The sequence below is a fragment of the Nestor notabilis genome, unplaced genomic scaffold (assembly GCF_000696875.1).
Source record: "Nestor notabilis isolate BGI_N333 unplaced genomic scaffold, ASM69687v1 scaffold21198, whole genome shotgun sequence".
Classification (NCBI taxonomy): Eukaryota; Metazoa; Chordata; class Aves; order Psittaciformes; family Psittacidae; genus Nestor; species Nestor notabilis.
This window is the reverse complement of record NW_009938978.1, coordinates 1-19,854: the sequence shown is the minus strand read 5'-3', so window position 1 is coordinate 19,854 and position 19,854 is coordinate 1. Positions and strand designations below refer to the sequence as shown.

General features: G+C 40.0%; 1 protein-coding gene across 1 annotated transcript; it reads left to right on the top strand.

Annotated features, from left to right (window-relative positions):
• Window positions 1-7,272: 7,272 nt before the first annotated feature.
• LOC104409690 (rab GTPase-activating protein 1-like) lies at window positions 7,273-19,461 on the top strand (the record flags this gene model as incomplete). The annotated part of the gene is made up of 8 exons (XM_010019633.1): window positions 7,273-7,281; window positions 9,225-9,338; window positions 10,322-10,396; window positions 12,614-12,739; window positions 13,075-13,218; window positions 14,617-14,658; window positions 14,983-15,111; window positions 19,369-19,461. Coding segments are annotated over exons 1-8 (732 nt in total), but the record flags the coding sequence as incomplete, so codon positions are not given.
• Between the last annotated feature and the right edge of the window lie 393 nt (window positions 19,462-19,854).

Here is a 19,854-nt window from a genome sequence, read left to right as displayed (position 1 = left end):
TACAGGTAAAATGGCATAATACCAGGCCGTGTCATGGTTGGCCATCTGAGGTGTTCAAGCAATAGGGAAATAATCTGATTTGATTCAGTTTGGTCAGTCAGCTTCTCACTTGGTTTTGTTTCTTTGGCACACATTCTCTAGACAGGTGAGGTGCTTTGTCCTTGCAGGCAGCTTCGCTGGTGGTTCTCCACTCCATATTGATTTATGTCCCCTTTCAGTTTTCATTCCCGTTGCAGAGTTTAAAGCAAGCCACGTGCATTTAGTGGTGGTTGCAAATTGAAGTGTTTGTGGATTTCATCCACCTCGTATTTGCATCTCTTGAGCTTTAGCAGTTAATGAAAACATTAACCTAAGTTAATGTTCCTGTGTCCTGGTCCAGGTTGTTTATTTACAGCCTCTGGTGTACTTCAGCAATCTGTCCTGTCAGAACTGATTCTCTAGCTGGTGAATTTGTGGATACTTAACCAGAGAAACAGAAGATGTTAAAGTCATCCTTGGTTTGTGCTGAGGAGGTTGGGGGGGAGCCGATCGAAGGAGGTGCAGGCGCTGCTCTGGGGGGAGACCAGGAGGCCAGGTCACTGTGGGAATGTTGAGAACCAGCAGCTCTATTTGCTAAGAAGTTTTTAGGAGTGCTCAGTTGGATGCACATTGCATTAGGGTATAGTTGGAATTTTGCACAGCTCCTGGGGTACAGCACGAAGGTACCTTTGGGCTGTCAGGAAGGCAAAAAGGAGTCCAAACTTCTTGTTCTCACTCCTTTCTTTTTATGAATTTGTCAGATGAGGATAGCAGTTTTGTAACTCAAGGCTTTGGCTTCTCTCTGGTGGTCACTACTGGAGTCGTTTAATTAAGTTAAATAAATTGAAGTAACTCCTTGTAAAGATGAACTCAAATCTTGCTGTGCATATGCGAGTCATTCTTACATGTTACACCAGTCACGTGATACGAGCAATCAGATGCTTAATAAACCAAGTCATTGCTTTTATGGTAAATTGAAAAAAGTTCTTCTGGGATTTCAACTGTAAATGAATCCTTGAAAATCAATAATTAGATTAGTAAAGGATGACATTTTAATATGCTGGCAGGAATATAGAGGGATTTGTCAGGGGAAGCAAAACCAGACTTTGCACTAAAGTGGCTTAGGTATATTTATAGTGCTAGTGATTTTGTGTGTGTGTGTGCGTGTGAAATCTTTGGACTATTTTAATATAATGTAAGGCTTTGAGCTTTAGCTAACTCGAGTTGCTCGTTTGATGAAGTTACATTAGTACCACACTGTGAAGTATTTTTAAATATTAGCATTACTGAGTATTGAAAGTATTTCATAAAGACATTTTTAAAGAAACATTTTCTGTGGATGCTGTCGAATGACTTGATGTTTAGTGTACAAAGAAATAAACCCCCTGAGGGCTGTAAGGTACCTGTGTGTTTCTGATCACCTCGGTTTTGGAGGGGTTAGGTATTTCTTGAGGTGAAATTGTCATTAAAACCTACTAAAAATAATGGTGCAGTTAATCCTTTCAGATAACAGGAAGCAGCATTACCTCCAGCCATGCTTTTGAACTGTCTGAAAGGATTTGCAGTTGCATACGTTGTCTTCACAGACTTCTGTCTCCAGAAATGCTGTACAGCACAGTGTTTTGCAGGTTCCTATGCTGATAAATTTCTCTCCATGTGTAACCTTTGAAATCTACTTTCTATTGTAATTCTAGCATGTAAACACTAGATTCAATTTTGTATTCCTCTAATGAATGCAACAGGATGGAAACGAGTTTGCAATTGCTAATGATGAGCTTTTTTACTGTTCTTAATACTCGTGGGTATGTCTTTTCTTCAGGGATTTCAGAATTGTCTTAGTACCTTTTTTAATGGTTCTGTTTTTTCCACATGCTGTTTACAATTAAACTGCAAGCACGGGAGGCTGTGCGTGCATGTGCTTTTAGGTTGCTGTGCTGAATGAAACACGGTGGAGCAGTCTTACTTTAAAGGATGCTCGCTTTTCCTTGTGTCCCACCCGTCTCCTTCTGCCCTCATGGTAACTGGTACAGCAAAAGCCACTGGTGAGATTAGTTCAGTGTGTTCTGTGGAGATCTGACATTTGTCAGAGGGTTGTTACGAGGAGTTTTGAGTCCAGCTCCTTACACGAGTAGTGTTACAACTGTTAGTTTATTCCTGAGTGTTAGCGAGAAGGCAAAAAAATAGACAAAATCACAGGTAAGGATGTGTTTGTGTGTGTTTGTAAGAACTTTGTGCACCTTTTAATGCTGGAAATCATTTCGTATTAAAAGATGAGAAAGAGGTGTGAGCGTGAAACCCCTGCTATAAAGAAATAGGGAAAAAATCCACCAAAGCAGATTAGAAAAGCAAACAGGTGAATTAGAGTCAGTCTGACTCTTAAGACTCTCTAATGCTGTGTTTAATTCTGGCACAGTGGGGAGTACCAGGGGCTCGGGCTGTGCTCCTCGATGTTCCTCATCTCTGCTGGGGTTTGCCCTGTTCTGTACTCTGCAGGGAAGGGGGAGGTGGTGAATTGGGGGTTGGGGATGCAGGGCAGCTGAGGAAGAGTTATTGTGGCTCCAGAATTACGTATTTTGTGCCAACTCAGAATTGCTGTTAAAATACAGGGGAGAGGGATTCTTCTGCCCCATCATTTTAATAGACATTTCTGTAGCTGATTTTTTCAACTAAGACTAATAATAAGCAAAACTACAGTTGAGCCAAAAATGACAAATGTTACTGATTTAAAATAATACTTGCATATTTTTCAATATTAAATGGAACGAGATAAATCGGAAGCATGTAAATATCTGATTCTCAATCTTTGCATAATTATTTCCAAGAGGTAATTTTGCTATGAGCTGTTAAAACTCAAAGAAATGTATTATTCCCTTTGAGATGATCTGTTCCCCAGCTGTGTCATACGTCTCTTGGCTTGTTTCCTTATTGCTGTAGATGTACATACTTATATATATATATGTGTATTGTGTGACTGTACCATTACTGCCATGTTAAATCACTTGCTTTAAAATACATATACACATGTATATGTAAAATATATGTATTTAACACACATATCCACACATATATATGTAAAATAAACATAGATGTGTGTTTTAACCCAAGCAGTTCACCGTGGCAGTAGTGGTACAGTCACACAGTTTCAGGCTTTGTACAATATGTAATTTTAAGGATGTCAATGTGGTTCTTAGCGAATTTTATAAACACTTTTCTGACTCTGTTATCAGCACTTCCCATCCTAAGAGAAACTGCACATTCTTCAGTGATTGTTCCACTGGTTCCATTTTTTTGTCTGCCATTTGTTCTGGATTGATGTAATCTTGATACTACTAAACTTTCAAGGGCTGTTGACGCATTTCACATAGCCTAGGATTGCCTGTTCTCCAAATGTATGGATCATGCATCAACAGTACTAAGTAGCCTTACTGTTTTGCCTAAAAGCCTAGCTAATTTATTTACTATTCTCTCTTTAAAGAGAGGCCTCTGGAAGGGGTAGCATATTTTGGGATGCTCCTTCTCTTTAAAGGGAAACTCAGAATTTGAATAGCAGTACTTGTTGATCAGTGATATTATTGTAGCCAAAGGATGCATGGGTGGTTTAATAGGAAGTTTTTTGCTTCAAGTTTCTTGATGAAATGTAGTGTTCTCCAGAGCTGTGTGAAGAGTGTAGTTTTTTATTCTGAAATGCACTTGTACACTTTATTTGAACGGTCTGAATGGATCATAAATACATTTAAGAAATAAATGATACGTCACATGTTTTCACGTCTTGTCTCGGATGACTTCTATGTAGTTGAGCTGATAAACGTGGGTTCCTAGGGGAGTGGGTGGGGTTTTCTCCTCTTATCTTGATTGCTCTAAATAGTGTGGCTTGAACGTAATAGCCAAGAGCAGGAGAACCTTCCAGCATGCGTTCTGTGTTTATGCTTTATCCATACATGATGGAGGGCACTGTAGGCAAACTCCTCTCTATAATTTTCCTGTGGGAAACTTGAGCCCTAAAAGGAAACGAACACAGCGAAAGGGCTGGATATCACAAGGGATTCACTTTTATTTTTAGAATTGCACTATATTGCCATATTTGGGCTGAAAGTATGCTGTATCAATGCACTATTGTATCAAATTGCAGCTAACCATTCCAAATTGGTCTACATTATTCAGGTTTTTTCCACAAATACTATTTATTTGTGCATGGTAAGTGCTAAATCCAGGTAATACATTCTGTGGGCATTATTTGTTGTGAGAAGGTTACACGTATCTTGCCTTGAGAGTGGGATTTGTGCTGTTTCCTTAAGGACTCTCTAACAGGTGTAATTCTTCTTACCAGCACCTTCTCACAGTGGTTTAGTTGAAGACAAATGCAGGAAATGCACTCTGTGTGAAAGTCAGTCTAAATATGAAGTCATCTTGGGAATGCCACCACCCTGCAGCATAGAGCTGGTGACACAGTATCCTGCTAACACTGAGAATAGCTGTCAAAAGACCTTTTTAATGTTTTCAGACCTGTTTATAATGTACAGATCTGCTCGAAATAACTTATTGTTGCAATATTACCCTTGTTCCTGCCCATGAATGTTTCAGAGAGTTTGGGCTTTTTCTGCTTATTGCAACTGCTGAAGCTGTCAGCTGGCTCGGTGCCCTCTTGACTGGCTTCTCTGCACCTTGCAGCACCATGCCACGTGCTGCTCTGACCTTCCTAAAACATAGCTGCAGTGTGAAAATCAGTCCCATTGTGACAAGAGTGGGAATCCGACAGTTTGGGTTTTGTGGTGGATGTGTTGGGAAACTCACCCCCGTGAGCACATTTCCATATTTTGAATCATTTGAATCATTCTGGGGGTGGGGGTAGGGGGAAATCTGAAGTTTGGACCTCCATTTTCCCGTGTTTATGTTGATTTTGAAGTCAACCTGTGTCTAGCTGAAGGCTTTTATATTTTATGCCCCCATTGGATTTCCCCAGTAACCTGGTGTAACAGGAGTTGGGCTTTGGGTGTCAAACCATTTCAAGCAGGCAACTTCCTCTGCTTCTCTGGACATCTCTTATCTCTGTGGTTTTTTCATCACAGATCTTGTCCCTTCAGCAATTTGTTGCTGCTGCTTCTTCATCCTCTTGGGTTTATGTAGGGGATTAGAAGGAATAAACCTGAGCTGCCGTGAACTACAAGCAGATCAGCCTCATGAAGAGGAGCTCCAGCTCTTCCATGTCTTCTAATTGTGGCTTAAGCTACAGAAAAAAGGCTTCTAGAGTAACAATTCTCGGTCTGATCATGTTGATCAAGTTTCTAACTGCGTGGTATGGCTTGAAGATCCTGGGAAGATCATGAAAACACAAGGAAAATGTCTTCTTACTGTGTCCAGTTTAGGAGGTGGGAACCGGTATGCTTTTATATGCAGGCTGGTACAACAGATGAGCTTTATCTGCTGCACTGCATCCTGGTTTCCATAATTACACACGTAGCTTCTTTCTCAATCAATTGGAAAGGAAGGTTTCCAGTATAACTCCCCTAGTATTTTAAAGTGCATTAAAGAGGGGGAGGAAGGGTATGTTCTTAGTCTGAGCATCCACATTTTCCTGCTTTCCTTTGGAGCAGCAAACTGTTGAGAGAATTCTAATCTTTGCTACACTCGCCTCAGTTCTCATGGCTGTTTTCCATGCTGTTTTCTTTATTACTTTCTTTTTCTTCCTGTCATTCTTAGCTTTCTATTTTTCTATCCCAGTTTGTGAAGGGTGTGGGTTCAGAAGGGTTTCCTTCAGTTCCCAGTCCCCTGAAAGCATGAGAAATTGCCCATTGAGCCAATTCTCACAGCAAGGTATAAAAATAGGAGTAAAGAAAAGGTTACACAATGCCTGGATTGCAGCAGTTTGTACTAATGGGGAGATTTCAAAGCCAGGGGTTGAAAAACATTTTTTAAACCTTATCATTTCCGTTGATTTTTCTCTCCCCAAGCTGTGCTTCAGCTGCAGGAACCAGTGCTCCAGATTACTTGAGGAATTGTACTGAAACACGGGAGTCAAGTGCTGAACAAGTCACGCAAAGCCAGAGAGAGGCCACTAATTAGTTCTCTTTAGTCATAATGGGTGATTTGTTTGAGAAGCCTCTCCTAAGAGTTTCCAACCAGATGCTTTGGTCTCTGCTATTAACTAAGTGGATTAAAGGACAAGTGGATTTAAGCTTATTTTGCCATTGCAGCAGAACACAGGTAACACTCAGAGATAAACCCACTTGTTTGGTACCACATATTGGCATTAGCAGTGAACAGTAACCCTGCTCCTGCAAAGCTGAGTGCTTTAATTCAGCTTTGCAAACTTTAAGGAAACTAAAAGTTATCCCTGAGACTGTATTCACACGCTGTAAAGTTCTCAGAATTGTTTCTGAGTGTTGTCTTTCTCTACTTGCAAAACCAGCTGAAGCCAACAGCCAGACATTCTTGTACTTGTCTTTGCTGACTTGAAAGGCTTACATTTAGATGAAATTTATTTAGCATTGGATTTTGTTTCTGTTTTCATTATAATGAGATGGACCTCTTCGGCATGTTAATTATTATCAAACTGAAATGCTAACAGTACTTTTGATGTAATTTCCAAAACAGTCCTGTAACTTGATTCTAGCAGCAGTGTAATGCTTTCCTAATGAAATGTCTGTATTAAGCCACAGAGAGGAGCATTAACCTTGGATTAAAATCAGAAGAGAAAATGAAGTACACTGTGGTAATTCTGTTCTTCTTGTTTGCAGTATCGTTTTATGAAGAAAAAGAGCAACTAAAAGCTGCATTTAATTATCTTCACACTGATTATATCATGTACTTCTGTACTATCTGTTTTACTTCTAACCTTTTTTCTATTTGTCTAACAAACACAGGCTATTTGGATATAGCAAACCTCTTTTAAAAATAAAATAGCTCTTCTGTTGGGCTTCTACAGAGCATCTTGTATATTTGCAGTGTTAACCTGGACACTGCTACGTGGTGATCTCACATGTGAAGAAGATTGGCTTTTTTGTGTGTCTAGTCACTGCTAAGGAAGCCACCTCACATGGGAATCTCTGACCCTTCCACTAGCGTTGGTGCTTGATCACTATTGTGTCATCTTCTCAAATGATTCCCACTGCCAAGGAGCTCTTGTTCTCATTAGCTATCCAGGAAAGTCGTCTTTGAAATAGTGGGAAGAGGAACCAATCATAGGCAAATATAAATGCCTACAGAAAAACAGAGGGGTTTTGTTTCAGTTTTATTTTGGCAATTTGGATTATGGCTATGGTTATGGTAATCAGTTAGAAAATAGCTGGGTCATGACTGCCTCAAAAGGTACAAAACATGGTGAAACACATCCATGCAAAATCTGAAGTCTGATTAACCAGGCATCACAAAATATGGCATGAAATTGTAGAAGCAGTTCTGAAATTGCAGAGGTCAGTTCCAATTCTTTTCACTTGACATGCTGAGCACTATTTCAGATTCAAGAGACCTACTGAGATTGCCTGTCACATGCTGGGTGAATTAAGCGTTTTAAAGCCAGCTTGAAGGAGTGGTTTCTGTTGTACCCTAATCATAGAATAACTTGGGTTGGAAGGGACTTCTGGAGATCATCTAGTCCAACCTGCTCAAAGCAGGTCTTACCAGATCAGGTCGCTCGCAGCCCTCTTGAGTTGAGTCTTGGACACCTCTGGTGATGGAGATTTACAGCCTATTTCAGCAACCCATTTCCATCCTCATGAAGAAGCTGCTTAATTTTCCAATTTGCGTAAATGTTCCTTGTAAAGTAAAAGGTTTGGGAACTGCGTCAGATCTTTTGACAGCTATTTTCTCTGTGCCCACTTAGTAGGTTTTTCACTTGTGTCACTGTTAGGTGTGAGCTTTAAAAATACATACTACGTACTATTGGGTTTTGTACCAAAGGAGGCCGTGTGATGGATATGAGCTGTTTTCGTTGGCTTCTGAAATAAGCAAACTGCTTCATTTTGCTCCTGAGGTGGGAGAGTTTTCTGTTTTCAGTGGATATCTTCCCTTGCAGTGCTGTGAGCTCTGACTTCAATGACTAAGCTCGAAATAGTTTCAATCTGAACTGAATGAGATGGATCAGAACATCTCGCTCGGTCGTTTGTCCAGTATTGACAGAGACTGAAGAAGACCTTGCTGTGGGAATGGCATCTACTGATTTTCCCATTTGGAGTGTGACTCTGTTGTAGAGGGCAAATTGGGTTTAAACTGGACATTATTCACAAGTGCTTATGTGCTGTGTCTGACACAAACCTCTTCCTTCTATGTTCTGGAAACATTTTTTCTGGCTACTTCTCCAAGGTAGGACTAGGATTCCTTGTAAGCCACCATCCTCAGTGGACTGTTTGAAGCCAGTATTGCAAGTAATTTCATGGAGATGGCTTGGTGTTTAAGTCACACAGTTAAAACTGTATTTAATTGTTCCACTTTGTCAAATTCCTTTCATCTCTACCAGGAGCTCTCACTGGCTTTTATGTAGGACTCGCCCTTGATGCATTTTCTTGGTGTTTCTTCCAATTGGCCTTTCAGTCCATTGTTCACATTTACTGGTTTTCTTAATTGTATGCAGCTTGTTACTGTTCAGCTCTCCAAACGTCAAAGGCATCTGAAACTGATTGCATTAGAGCCATGTAGGGAACAAAGTGCCACCTTCCTCATGCTGAAATGCTCGGCTTCTACAGGCGACTGTCGCTGCATTATATAATGTTTTCTGTCCAATATTGTCTTTCTTGGGCTCATACGCTCAGTTTTCTACTGTTCTTTTGTCTGATTCTGTGGAGGGGATGTAGAGCGGTTTCTCCAGCTGAACCTAAGGGACAGAATTCAGACAGCAACATGGAGCTGCTTGCAATTGATTGTTCCTCTCCACAGCTGGGAGATAAAAGAAATGCGATCAGGCAGTGTTTGCATTCAGAAGTCTCCGGGGAAAGGCTGCTATCTGCATTGCAATGTCCTGCAACACTTGTGTGTGTGCTTTTTCTGCCACTCACTGACCGTTCCCAGATGTGCTTTAGTAACCAAATCTATCAAGATTGTGATCTGGAGCTGCCAGCCTGCAGGCAGCCTGTTCTGGTTGAGTAGACTGGCTTTTGTTAAATTTAGAACAGTGCACAGAGCACAGTGCCAGTCTCTGAACTCTCAGGCCCAGCATTTTGCAATTTATATTCCTTTGATGTGTTTTAATTTACTTCTTTATTTTTTCCTAATAGGAGTCTCCACAGGACAGTGCTATCACCAGAGACATCAATCGAACGTTCCCTGCTCATGATTATTTTAAAGACACTGGGGGAGATGGCCAGGACTCCCTGTACAAAATATGCAAGGTATTCTTTTAATTCTTCTTGACTGTTTTTGGTGACTTGTGTTTAACATCATTGACAGATGTAACTGTTACCTGAGAAGAATGTGTATGTATTACCACTAACTGTGCCACAGAGAGAGACTCTGGCACTAGAGTCACTGATTCTTCATTGTAGATGCTGAGCTAGTTATAGTGCCATTCAGATAGAGCTAAAGTAATAAGCCCTTCTGGATTCCTGAGCACTAAGGTGTTTGTACTTCAAGGGATTCCAGACATGTCAGCCCGAATTATTGGGCAAATTATATGCTGTGATGGAGATGAGGGCTAATTCCATCCTGAGCAAGAGCAGCTCACTTTTGGCTGCAGCATGCTCCCTAGTTGTCAGTATTGTCTCAGCTGTGCTGGTGAAATTAGGAACACACACAGGAAATGGCGCTGATGTTGCCTCTTGAAACAGAAATGTTGTGATGTTGGGTATGTCCTTTACATGTAAGGTATGCCATAAGCTGCTGTTGTCATATATAGTTCCTTTAAAACTGGAGATAACTGTGCACCTCCAATCAATGTTATAAAGCCATGGGCATGCACTGAAGTTGCTTATTAAAAGGAAGAAATTAGCAAAACTGGACATCTTATTGTTGTATTCAGTTATCTGAACTGGAATGTTTTAAGCTTCCAGCACTTTCTTCTGTGTCCCTAGTGTTTCTCCCTCTTGCTAATGTCCCTGTAGCACCCGTTCAGAGGTAAAAGCACTCAGATAGATGGTTTAATATGCTGCAGCCTTCTTGGTGCATCACTGTAACCAGCTACTGCCCCTATATTGTGGCAGTATAAGTATCATATTCTATGATTCTATGGTATATCACAGTTTGGTTTTCATACAGGTTTTCTCTTCATTAGAGTGGCAACTGATGCACCCTGTGAAAATGTTCAGTGCAGTGGTTTGTTTTCTTTGTGCTTGTAGCTCAATACAGACACACTGTAAAGTCTTGATTCTTTTTTTAGGCCTACTCTGTCTATGATGAAGAGATTGGCTACTGTCAAGGCCAATCATTTCTTGCTGCTGTGCTGCTTCTACATGTAAGTGGTGGGGATTTTCCCCATGTTTGTTTTAAGCTTAAGAATAAATATTGCTCTTCTTGCCTAGAACAAACATTGGTAACTCCTGAACTACCAGGGTTGCAGGTCACGTATCCATTTATATGTTGGTCAATAATAATGTAGTTTTAGACAGAGAAGAGTACATTGTTTAAAACATACTGTGGTATTCCCAATGACTCCTGTCTACAGTCAGCATTCATGTCACTGTGTTCCTGTTTTAGGACCCCTTTCATATGAAACTGTGTAGGCTTGTGCTCATGGTCACTAGAAGGCATGGAATTTGTGTATAAGGACAACACTGTAAATGTTGCTGTTAAAGGGTTTCAAGGTCAGATTTAAGCTTTTTAGCAGACATTTCTATTGGAATCAGTCAGAATGGTGATTCCAAAAGAATGGATGGTGATAATTGCCATGTCTTGTACACAGAGAGTATATTCATGACATTGATGGGAAGTCAGTTTACCAGGTCTCAGAGCTTTGAACAACGTCCTGTGTATGTGGGCTGTTGTCTTGTACGCTTTTGTGGCTCTTGGCTTACGGGGTTAGTGAAGGATCCAATAATAGTCTAATTTTTAAAATGATGCCAATTTCTGCTTTTTTGAAACTAATTATTGTTGGTAGAAGTGATCTCATCGGAGTAATATCCTTTAATTGCTGTGTGTTGGAAGCTAGAGATTTATGGTTACTCTGTATCAGAAGCAAAACTTTTAGATTTACTCACACTTGGGAAACGGGAGAGGATTAGAAGTTTGTACAAATTATTTATAGACCATTCTTTGTCAGAGTAACATCTGCTGTTCGTCAGTGTTTCTATTCAGACATGGGTAGTTGAAACCAAGCAGAGTTCCTAAGCCCAGTAATGTTGTGAGGTTTCTTTTTCCCAGCTGCTTTTTGATGGTTGTTGCTACTGTAGAAAACTAGGTCTGAAGACTTCTCTGCAGTTTTGAGTGGAAGAGGAAGTCTGGTCTTCAGTGGAGGATGTTCCATAACGCTGTGAAGTCAGTGGAGGATATAGAAGAGATTGTAAACTCCATTCTTCCGAAACAAAAGCCAGATCATTAATGATGACAACCTTTTAGTTCTTTGTAGCTGTAATCTGAAAGACTTACTTGATGAGCGGTTAATTCTTTATTACTACACTGAATCAGATCAGAAAGGGTGATACTTTCTCATAGGAGAACTGGACACTTTTACTGACACACACGTGCTTTCTTTTAGCTTTTTCATTGTCATATGTCCATTTTTTTAATATCCATTGCATGTTTATTCTAGAGTTGTTCCTTTAACAATAGCTGTTGCTTCTGTGAATAATGTATGCATTTAAAAAGGCTAAATTTCAAATAAGGTTCTTTTTACTTGATTCTCTTTGAAGTCAGCCCTTGGACTGTGGCTGCTAGGGAAGATAAATATTAAAAAGAAGTGTGGCAGAAAAGGAAATGAAGTTTCTGCAGGTCCTTCACTACCAGTCTGGGGAACGTCTCAGCAAAGTTTTCAGTTTTAACAAACTCCATCTGCTGATTAATAATAGAATACTTGAGATGGATATTCTGTTCTTTACAGGAACAAGTGATTGACCTGAAAACTGAATTTTGATGTCAGGGGAAAATGTCTAAACACTGATGAGCTTTGATGAGTGTTACTTCAGTTTTTGGCAGGAAATGGATACTGAATTTGCCCAAACCAATGCTGAGTTGTGATGTGTGGAACTTCTGTTAGCAATTACTGGTCTCTCTTATTCATGCCATCTAATAAATAAACATCAAATGTAATAATGTAATTTTAAAAGGTAAATAGTGAGAATAAAGAAAAGATCCTGTTTAACATCCTCTAGTAATACTGCTCTTGTCTTTGGTGCATAGGTAACAAAGGGTTAGGCTGTTCAAAATCTGTAAGATTCTGATTGTGCCATGATTTGGAACACAGGAAACTGCTTTGGTCTTGATTTCTGAAAGATGACTTTTTAGTTGAGTGATTGAGAGGTGGTTTATTCCACAGAATAAGGATGAAGTGCCATTTACAACACTGGGCCTCGTTTTGTGTGTTAATATTTTGTTTATTTTTAAACTGGATAGGGCCAGATTAGAGTAGCGACAACTTAGCTTCTCTGTGAGAGGGAGGAGAAGGGAGGGAAGGGCAAATGGAACCAATATGAAAGATTGAAGTGTTGTGTGATAACTACACTTTCCTCTCTTGCAGATGCCTGAGGAGCAAGCTTTCAGTGTTCTGGTCAAAATCATGTTTGATTATGGACTCAGGGAACTTTTCAAACAAAACTTTGAAGATTTGCACTGCAAGTTCTATCAGCTGGAGCGCCTCATGCAGGTAGGTGTTCAAACGTGCATGAAGCATTTGTGACCTCTTAGTAAGGGTAAAGAGTGAGGACTATCCATATAGGAGGTATTTTAAGACTAGAGAATGTTGACTTGAGACAACTGTGGTGGTTGGACTCATTGTGAATGTGACCTACTGTGCTTCTGAGTATCCACACTGGGACAAGATTTTGCCATCCTTACAAGGGCATGGGTGGATCCAGAAACCTGCCTTGTTGCCCTGATTGTCACACTACCCTGCTGATTTCTGTTACTTTGGGATTTCAGCTACAGTTCCAAAATAGTAGCAATTAACCTTCAATATTTCTGTGTGTTTTTTATTATTAGGAATACATTCCTGATCTGTATAACCACTTTCTGGACATTAGCCTTGAAGCACACATGTATGCTTCCCAGTGGTTCCTTACCCTCTTCACTGCAAAATTCCCTCTCTACATGGTCTTCCATATTATTGACTTACTCTTATGTGAGGTATGTGTTATAATTGGGGACTTGTGCTGCTATTAACTTTGACAGTTTCTCACTATCTTGATTCATGTCCTTGTTACTATCTGTTCTTTCAGAGCTAGGCATGTGATAATTATTTTTATGCAGAAGTGTTATGTTTCTGCAATGAAAAAGAGTTCTTGGCATTTTAAACATACAAATTAGGAGTCAATGTCTATGCAAAAGATTATAATCTCCTATTTCTTATAACACTGTTGAATCTCTGTGAGATTCTGTAGAATGCTCATGGGATGAGAGTTAATTTACAAATAGTGGATTCCTCTGTTGTTAATTGTATTACACACAATGATAACTTCTTTTTGTTTTTTTACAATAATTGCATGGAAGCCTTTGTGTATGAAATTGCCCAGCTAACTCTCATGCTGGTAATTTAACAAGCTTGGAGCTCTTTCCCCTGAAGACTTGAAGTCTCTTTATATTTAACAGCATCTATTCAGAGAGCAAAATTCTTTACACCGAGATTTTGTGTGTAATCATGTTTGGAACAGTATATTTGGTACTATGCTGGTAAGTGATTTGAATGAGAGCTTATTAAAATAAGTGAACAAATCACATTTTGTACTGAAGCATCCTTGAGTTACTGAATGATTTGCTTTTTTACTCGCTGGTTACCATTATGCATCCATTCTTCACTGGGTCCGCAGTTGTTCCTGTGGACATGCAGTTTGTCTGCATTTCCTGTACTGAAGGGTTTCAGCATTCATAAACCTCCTGGTCAATGGTTTTACCCTTTCTGTGCATCTATCCGGTGCCTTTTTTGTCCATATGCCAATGTAACAGAAAGCAACAGATGGTATCAAGAAAATCAGTTCTGTTTGTTTAGAAACACATTTTCAATTCATAAATAGTAAATGTGTTCATAGTGAAGTGTTAAGGATTTTCTTTTTATCATTGTGAAGTAATGGTGAAAGAATAATTAAGTGGAAAAAGAAAGAGAGAATCATGAAATAAGATGAGCAACGTGCCTTGATTATCAAAGGTACCCCTTAGGAAGGTATGTGTTACTGCTGACTATAGGAACTGTTTGTGTTTAATTGAACATTTCAAATAAAACACTTCTAATAAGTAGTGACAAAATACACAATAATGCCTTCATCATTTCAGAGTTTCAGGCTACTAAGGAGATAGTAAAACCTGTAATGAAACATTGTTTTTCTACTCATATTTAGGTAAAGATACTATCCTAATTGTTTGCAAAGTCATTCTCTGGGCCTTTGATTTAATATAGCTCTTTGTTACACTTGCATCCTGGTTCTCCTTTTCACAGAAACTGGACAAACAGCAAACCCCACCAAATAAATTAATATCCGGGCTTACAAATACTGAGAAATTAATTTGTTTTGTCATTATTTTTCTCTCCAGGGAATAAGTGTTATCTTTAACGTCGCACTGGGATTATTAAAAGTGAGTATACGATGTTATAGTGCGTGTTTTGAATTGTCATGCATGATATAAGAAATTAGGATGCCTGTTACAAAAATACTGTGGTTTTATTTGTAAAGCTAACAACTTCCTGTATGCCATGTGCTGGAGTCTGGCATGCCCTGGACAGCACAGTGCTTTTGGGCTGGGGTTGCAGAAGCAGAAACCACCACTGTTTGCAGAAGGTTGAACAGCAGTTACGTTCCTGAAGCTTTACAAAGCTGTTGTTGCATTATTGTCTCTGGGAATTCAGTAATTGTACAAAACATGCTCTGCAGTGACTGGTTTTTCTCTCCTTGTCTCCAGACTACCAAGGATGATTTGTTACTGACTGACTTTGAAGGGGCTTTAAAATTCTTCCGTGTACAGCTGCCCAAGAGATACCGTTCAGAAGAAAATGCAAAAAAGCTGATGGAGTTAGCGTGTAATATGAAGGTAAAGATGTGGTGATGGCAGCTCCAGGTCTTTGAGGGGTACCATTTCTGTCTCCATTTGTAACTTTGCAACTTGCTTGTGCAAATGCAAATACATTGCAGATGCTTTAGTGAAACACAGTAAAGCCCCAAGATTGTCAGAGTGATATGAGCCCACCTAGAGAACCTGAAACCAGAGTAGCTCTCAGAAAGCAATAGTCAGTGCTACTAAAATCAGACTACTTTAAAAAATCAACCTTAAATGACTAATGACACTAATATAAAACAATTGCAGACAACTCTGCAGATCTTTAAAGAAATCTTCCTCCAGTAGTAGTTGTAAACAGTGTAGTATCTTTCACCAAGAGGTAGTGGGAAGGTTTCATTTAAAACAGAGTCAATAATAGAGAAACAGACAGTAATCTTTCAGGCAGGAAATGGCTGTTTTTAATTGTGGGTGCATGTGATGTTTATGTACTGCAATAGGGAGCTCTTTAAAAACACATTGATGGATGTACAGATCATCTGGGGACATGAAGGAATACAATATGGCATGTAAAATTTCACACAAGTCAAGCTTGGGAAATGAGCTTGAGGTTTCTGTATTCCCTGTGTGAGTTTTGATTTGTCACTGGTTTATGCTGGGGGATGGATGCTGGTTTTCTAAACAGCATTTTAAGTTAATTTCCCATTCAAGCCTATTTCTCTTGTACTGTAGGTAGCTGAAAATAACAGGTTAATCTGTTATGATCTCTCTAGTCTAAAAAGGGTCTTGAAATTAAACAAAGTGCTGGCTGAGTCGTATGTTGTCTAGAGCTGCCACAGTTAGCTGAAGCTTTTAATAATGCAAAAAAGCATTGTTTTTCATGAGCAGCCCATGGGAGAGGTTTACAGTATTTGCTTCCTTCTTGCCTTTTCATTTGAGTACTGGGCACAAGTGTTAAGTCCTGGTTGGAAGCAGAGCTCTGAGGTACTGTACGGTGGTTGATGTGCAGGTATTTCTGAACATGAACCTTTGTAAGAACCTTCTGCTCTCTGCGAGAGAGCTTTGAGGCTCACAAGCTCATCTAGACTGTCTTTTAGTGGGATTGTCACAGCTCTTTGACTTCTCTCACAAATCACTGATTAACTGTTCATACAGTCAATGTTAAGGAAATACTGCTGATAATTAAACCATGATTTCTATAGCAGAAACCATGCATCACAGTAAAATGTGCTCTTTAGTCCTTATAGAAGCCTTCTTTTGAACAGAGTAGAAACATAGAAACTAGAATTTGGGGTGTGCTAGAGAGATGCTGACTCGTAAGTGAATTAATCTCAGTAATTCCCATTTTCTTACAGAGCTCTGAATAAATTCTGTTGAGCTCTCCTGTGTTTTAGAACTACTGAGGTAACCTGTGGAGGGCTTTTTGCTTGATGGTGGGTTTTTTAGGTTTCAGTTGCCCACTAAGTTCTATTTCTTAAATATAGTTATGTAATAAAATTTTCATCCTCTGACATTAAGACTCCAGTTATATATAGCAAATACTGCATTACCTCACAACTGCAAGTCAATTGCTTTTCTAATTAGTAGATACGGTAACTAAAGCTTTATGTGGGCACTTTGGAATAAGCCCTTAAAGTCACATTTCCAAGAAAAGTTACAGTGAGGAGGTTATTGATTCCTCTTTATGGATGTAACTGTTTGAGTTCTAAAATGGAACACTGATAATTTATTTAGTGTATTTTAAGGAAGCTGTGATCTTTCTTTATAGTTTCATGTAGACAAGTTTTTAGTCAAACACACTGGTATGGTTCATAGTATCCTTTTCCCTTAAGATTCACTAGAGGAATTCTTTGCAGCATCAGTACGTAAGTACAGAACTTCCCTAGTATGCTTCAAAGCATCTGGTACTCCTGGTGTAGTACCAGCGCACATAACAGTGTTCTGTGTAGAGTTCAAGTATATCTTATATGAAACTAGTGTGGAAATTATGGAATTATCAAGAATAAAGCTGGTTTAGCTCTCCAGTCATTTACCATTAGCCACAGATCAGATGTTTCATGTGCATCTGGCTAAGATCATGTGTAATGGGTGCGTTTGCCTTTCACGTTTCCAAATAGCATCTTGTTCCTCTTACCACTCTGCCAAAATTCCCTGTGTTCCCAGTGCTGTGTTGAAGCAGTTAAAGCAAACAGCCTTCTCTGAGCAGTACACAGCAAGGCTGTCCACTGCTTCCTTGAGTACTGTGTGTTTTGGGGGGATTAAAGGGGAGGTTATGGGGAAGATCCAGACTGCGCTACTGGCCTCTGCACAGATGCTGGGCTCTTCTGTGTCACCTCCATTTGTGTTGCCCCCAGTGTGAGTGCTGCATGTAATTGCTTTCTTTGACCTAAAATACAAGTCCTTTGCTGTCAGTAGAAATCTCCTGCTCTGTATCTGGAAGTGTTTTTGAGCAGAAAAGGGCCTGATGTCAAAATAAATCTTTTATAGGAAGGGAGAACTAGGCTGGCTGAGGCATTGTGATTACAACAGCATTCTGCTGGAGAGGCGGTCAGTAAATGATCAGCTTGAGACAACACTAGATTCTTAAAGTCACTCCTGAATGTTGCTGTCAAATGTTAACAAACTTGCTGCTGCTTTCTGGGCTCTGAAAAGCCGTGGTGGGACTTGAGTGTTCACTTATGCTCTCTGACACCATGCAAACCCAAAGGCCTTGATGAATTCCCCAGGACATGGTTCCCTCTAGGGCTCCAGTGTCCAGAACGAGTGACAATAGCAAATCTTTTCTGGATCACCTCGTTATTGGTATCTGAAGGCAAAACTGGTTTAATGCACTTGGGAAAGTATAAGATGAAAATACAAAGGTGTGCCTGCCTTCCTTTCCTCTCAGGTGGCTGGATGCCTCACTTCTCAAGATCTAATCTTTACATAGCTTGAGATTTGGTGTATGGAACCCAATAATTTGGGCAGTGTTTGAGTAGGGGCAGAGCAGTGAAACAACCTACTCGAGTTACTGGCTTCATTGTCAGTAAATAATACTCCGGGTGTTTGTCTGGAGTGCTCAGTAAGAATAACTTCTGCAGTTGTGATGTGGCTGGACTGACTCCAGATAAACGGGCTGACATCTTCCAAAACATGTCAGCTGAGGGAGAGTGAAATGTTCCTGTGCAGCTCTCACTAGAGGGAGCCTGGCTACCAGTTTTGTACTGTTCATTCAAAGTAAGGTTGTTAATGATAAAACCAAAGATAAGAGAAACTAAACATGTTTTCCATTTTTCCTGTCTTTTATGCATGTAGAATTTAACGTGTTTCCCAAAGCCTTTCAAAGCCTTGTAATTTATTTGGTTTACTGAAATAATAATAAAGATTGAGGAGCAATTTTTAATACTAGAGATTTAATTTAGATGCATGCCGGCTTGCATGTGAAGTGCTGCCAGTGGTCTTGGCATGGTCAGTGCTGCCAAACCATTGTAGCATCTGGCACAGTTGACAGGTGACGCAAGGAGAGGTGCTGGTCAAGATCTGTTACAGGTTCTCTGTCCCTGTAGGACTAGAACACTGTGTACAAAACACCAAATTCAACACCACCATTCTCTCCCTTCTCAAAGAAGAGGAAACTGGGACCCTGAGGGAGTCACTTTCCCAGTGTTGTGTGTCAGAGCCGAGGACATAATTCCAGCCTCTGGCTTCCCAGAGCAGCAGGGGACAGAGCCTACATGCCTCTTAGTTGCTGCTGCTTGCTGAGACACCTCGGCACCTCTGGGACTGGACTGTTCTCTCCTGAGCTTGAGTGACACTAGCAGAAATGTCAGCTGAGCCTGCACTTGCCCTTTCAGCATTTGCAGTCTCATGTAAAGTAAACCAGACTTCTGCATGATGATAAATGTTACAGCTGAGAAAGCAGCTGAAGTAACCTCAGCATCGTGCTAGTTCAGAATTTAAACACATCTTGTGGGTTTCGAGGTGATCTGTTCTGTGAAGCCACTGTAGTATTTGGAGCATCAAACGTACCTGTGCAGCACCAAGGAAAACTCAGGCAGGATGTTCCTGTGGGTGCCTTTCAAAAACTTGTCTGTGTTCCACAAAAGTCTCAGAAGAAGGAATGCTTCTGGCATGATATTGAGTGGAATAGAATTTTTTACCATCTCTTGAGGGTTAGATACTCAAAACTAAGTGAGGGTATTAGCTGTGTTTTGTAGAAGTCAGGAGTTGCCTAAAGCTTGTCCCATAACCCTTTGTGAATTGTGTTCTTTTATTGATGTTCTGGGCAGGAACTAATGGGCTGCTTTAATTTAGATTAGCCAGAAGAAACTGAAGAAATATGAAAAGGAATATCATACCATGAGAGAGCAGCAAGCTCAACAGGAGGATCCTATAGAAAGATTTGAGGTAAGGCTTACTCCAGTCTGATTTAACACGCAGTACCTGCAGGAAGTTCCTGTTTGGACTCCTTTGAGCTGGTCTTGGTTTATGACCATTTGGGTACAACAGGGGAATCAGCTGAATGAGGTGAATCTCTGTGTATTGGCAATGTTAATTAGGATGGGGTTGTCGTGAGCTCAGCTTCATGATGAAAAAGGGAATAGTACGAGTTTATATTTGGGCTTATACAACTGTTTCACTTGAGCCCATTTCTAACACTTGGGTAGCATGTTGATAGCACCAAAAGCCAAGAACAGATGATAACTCTGCCTTTTATTGGTGATAATCCTGCCTTCGCTCCTCTCCCTAATTTCAAATGATGTATGTTACAGTAAGTATATAAATTATTAAATATTTTAT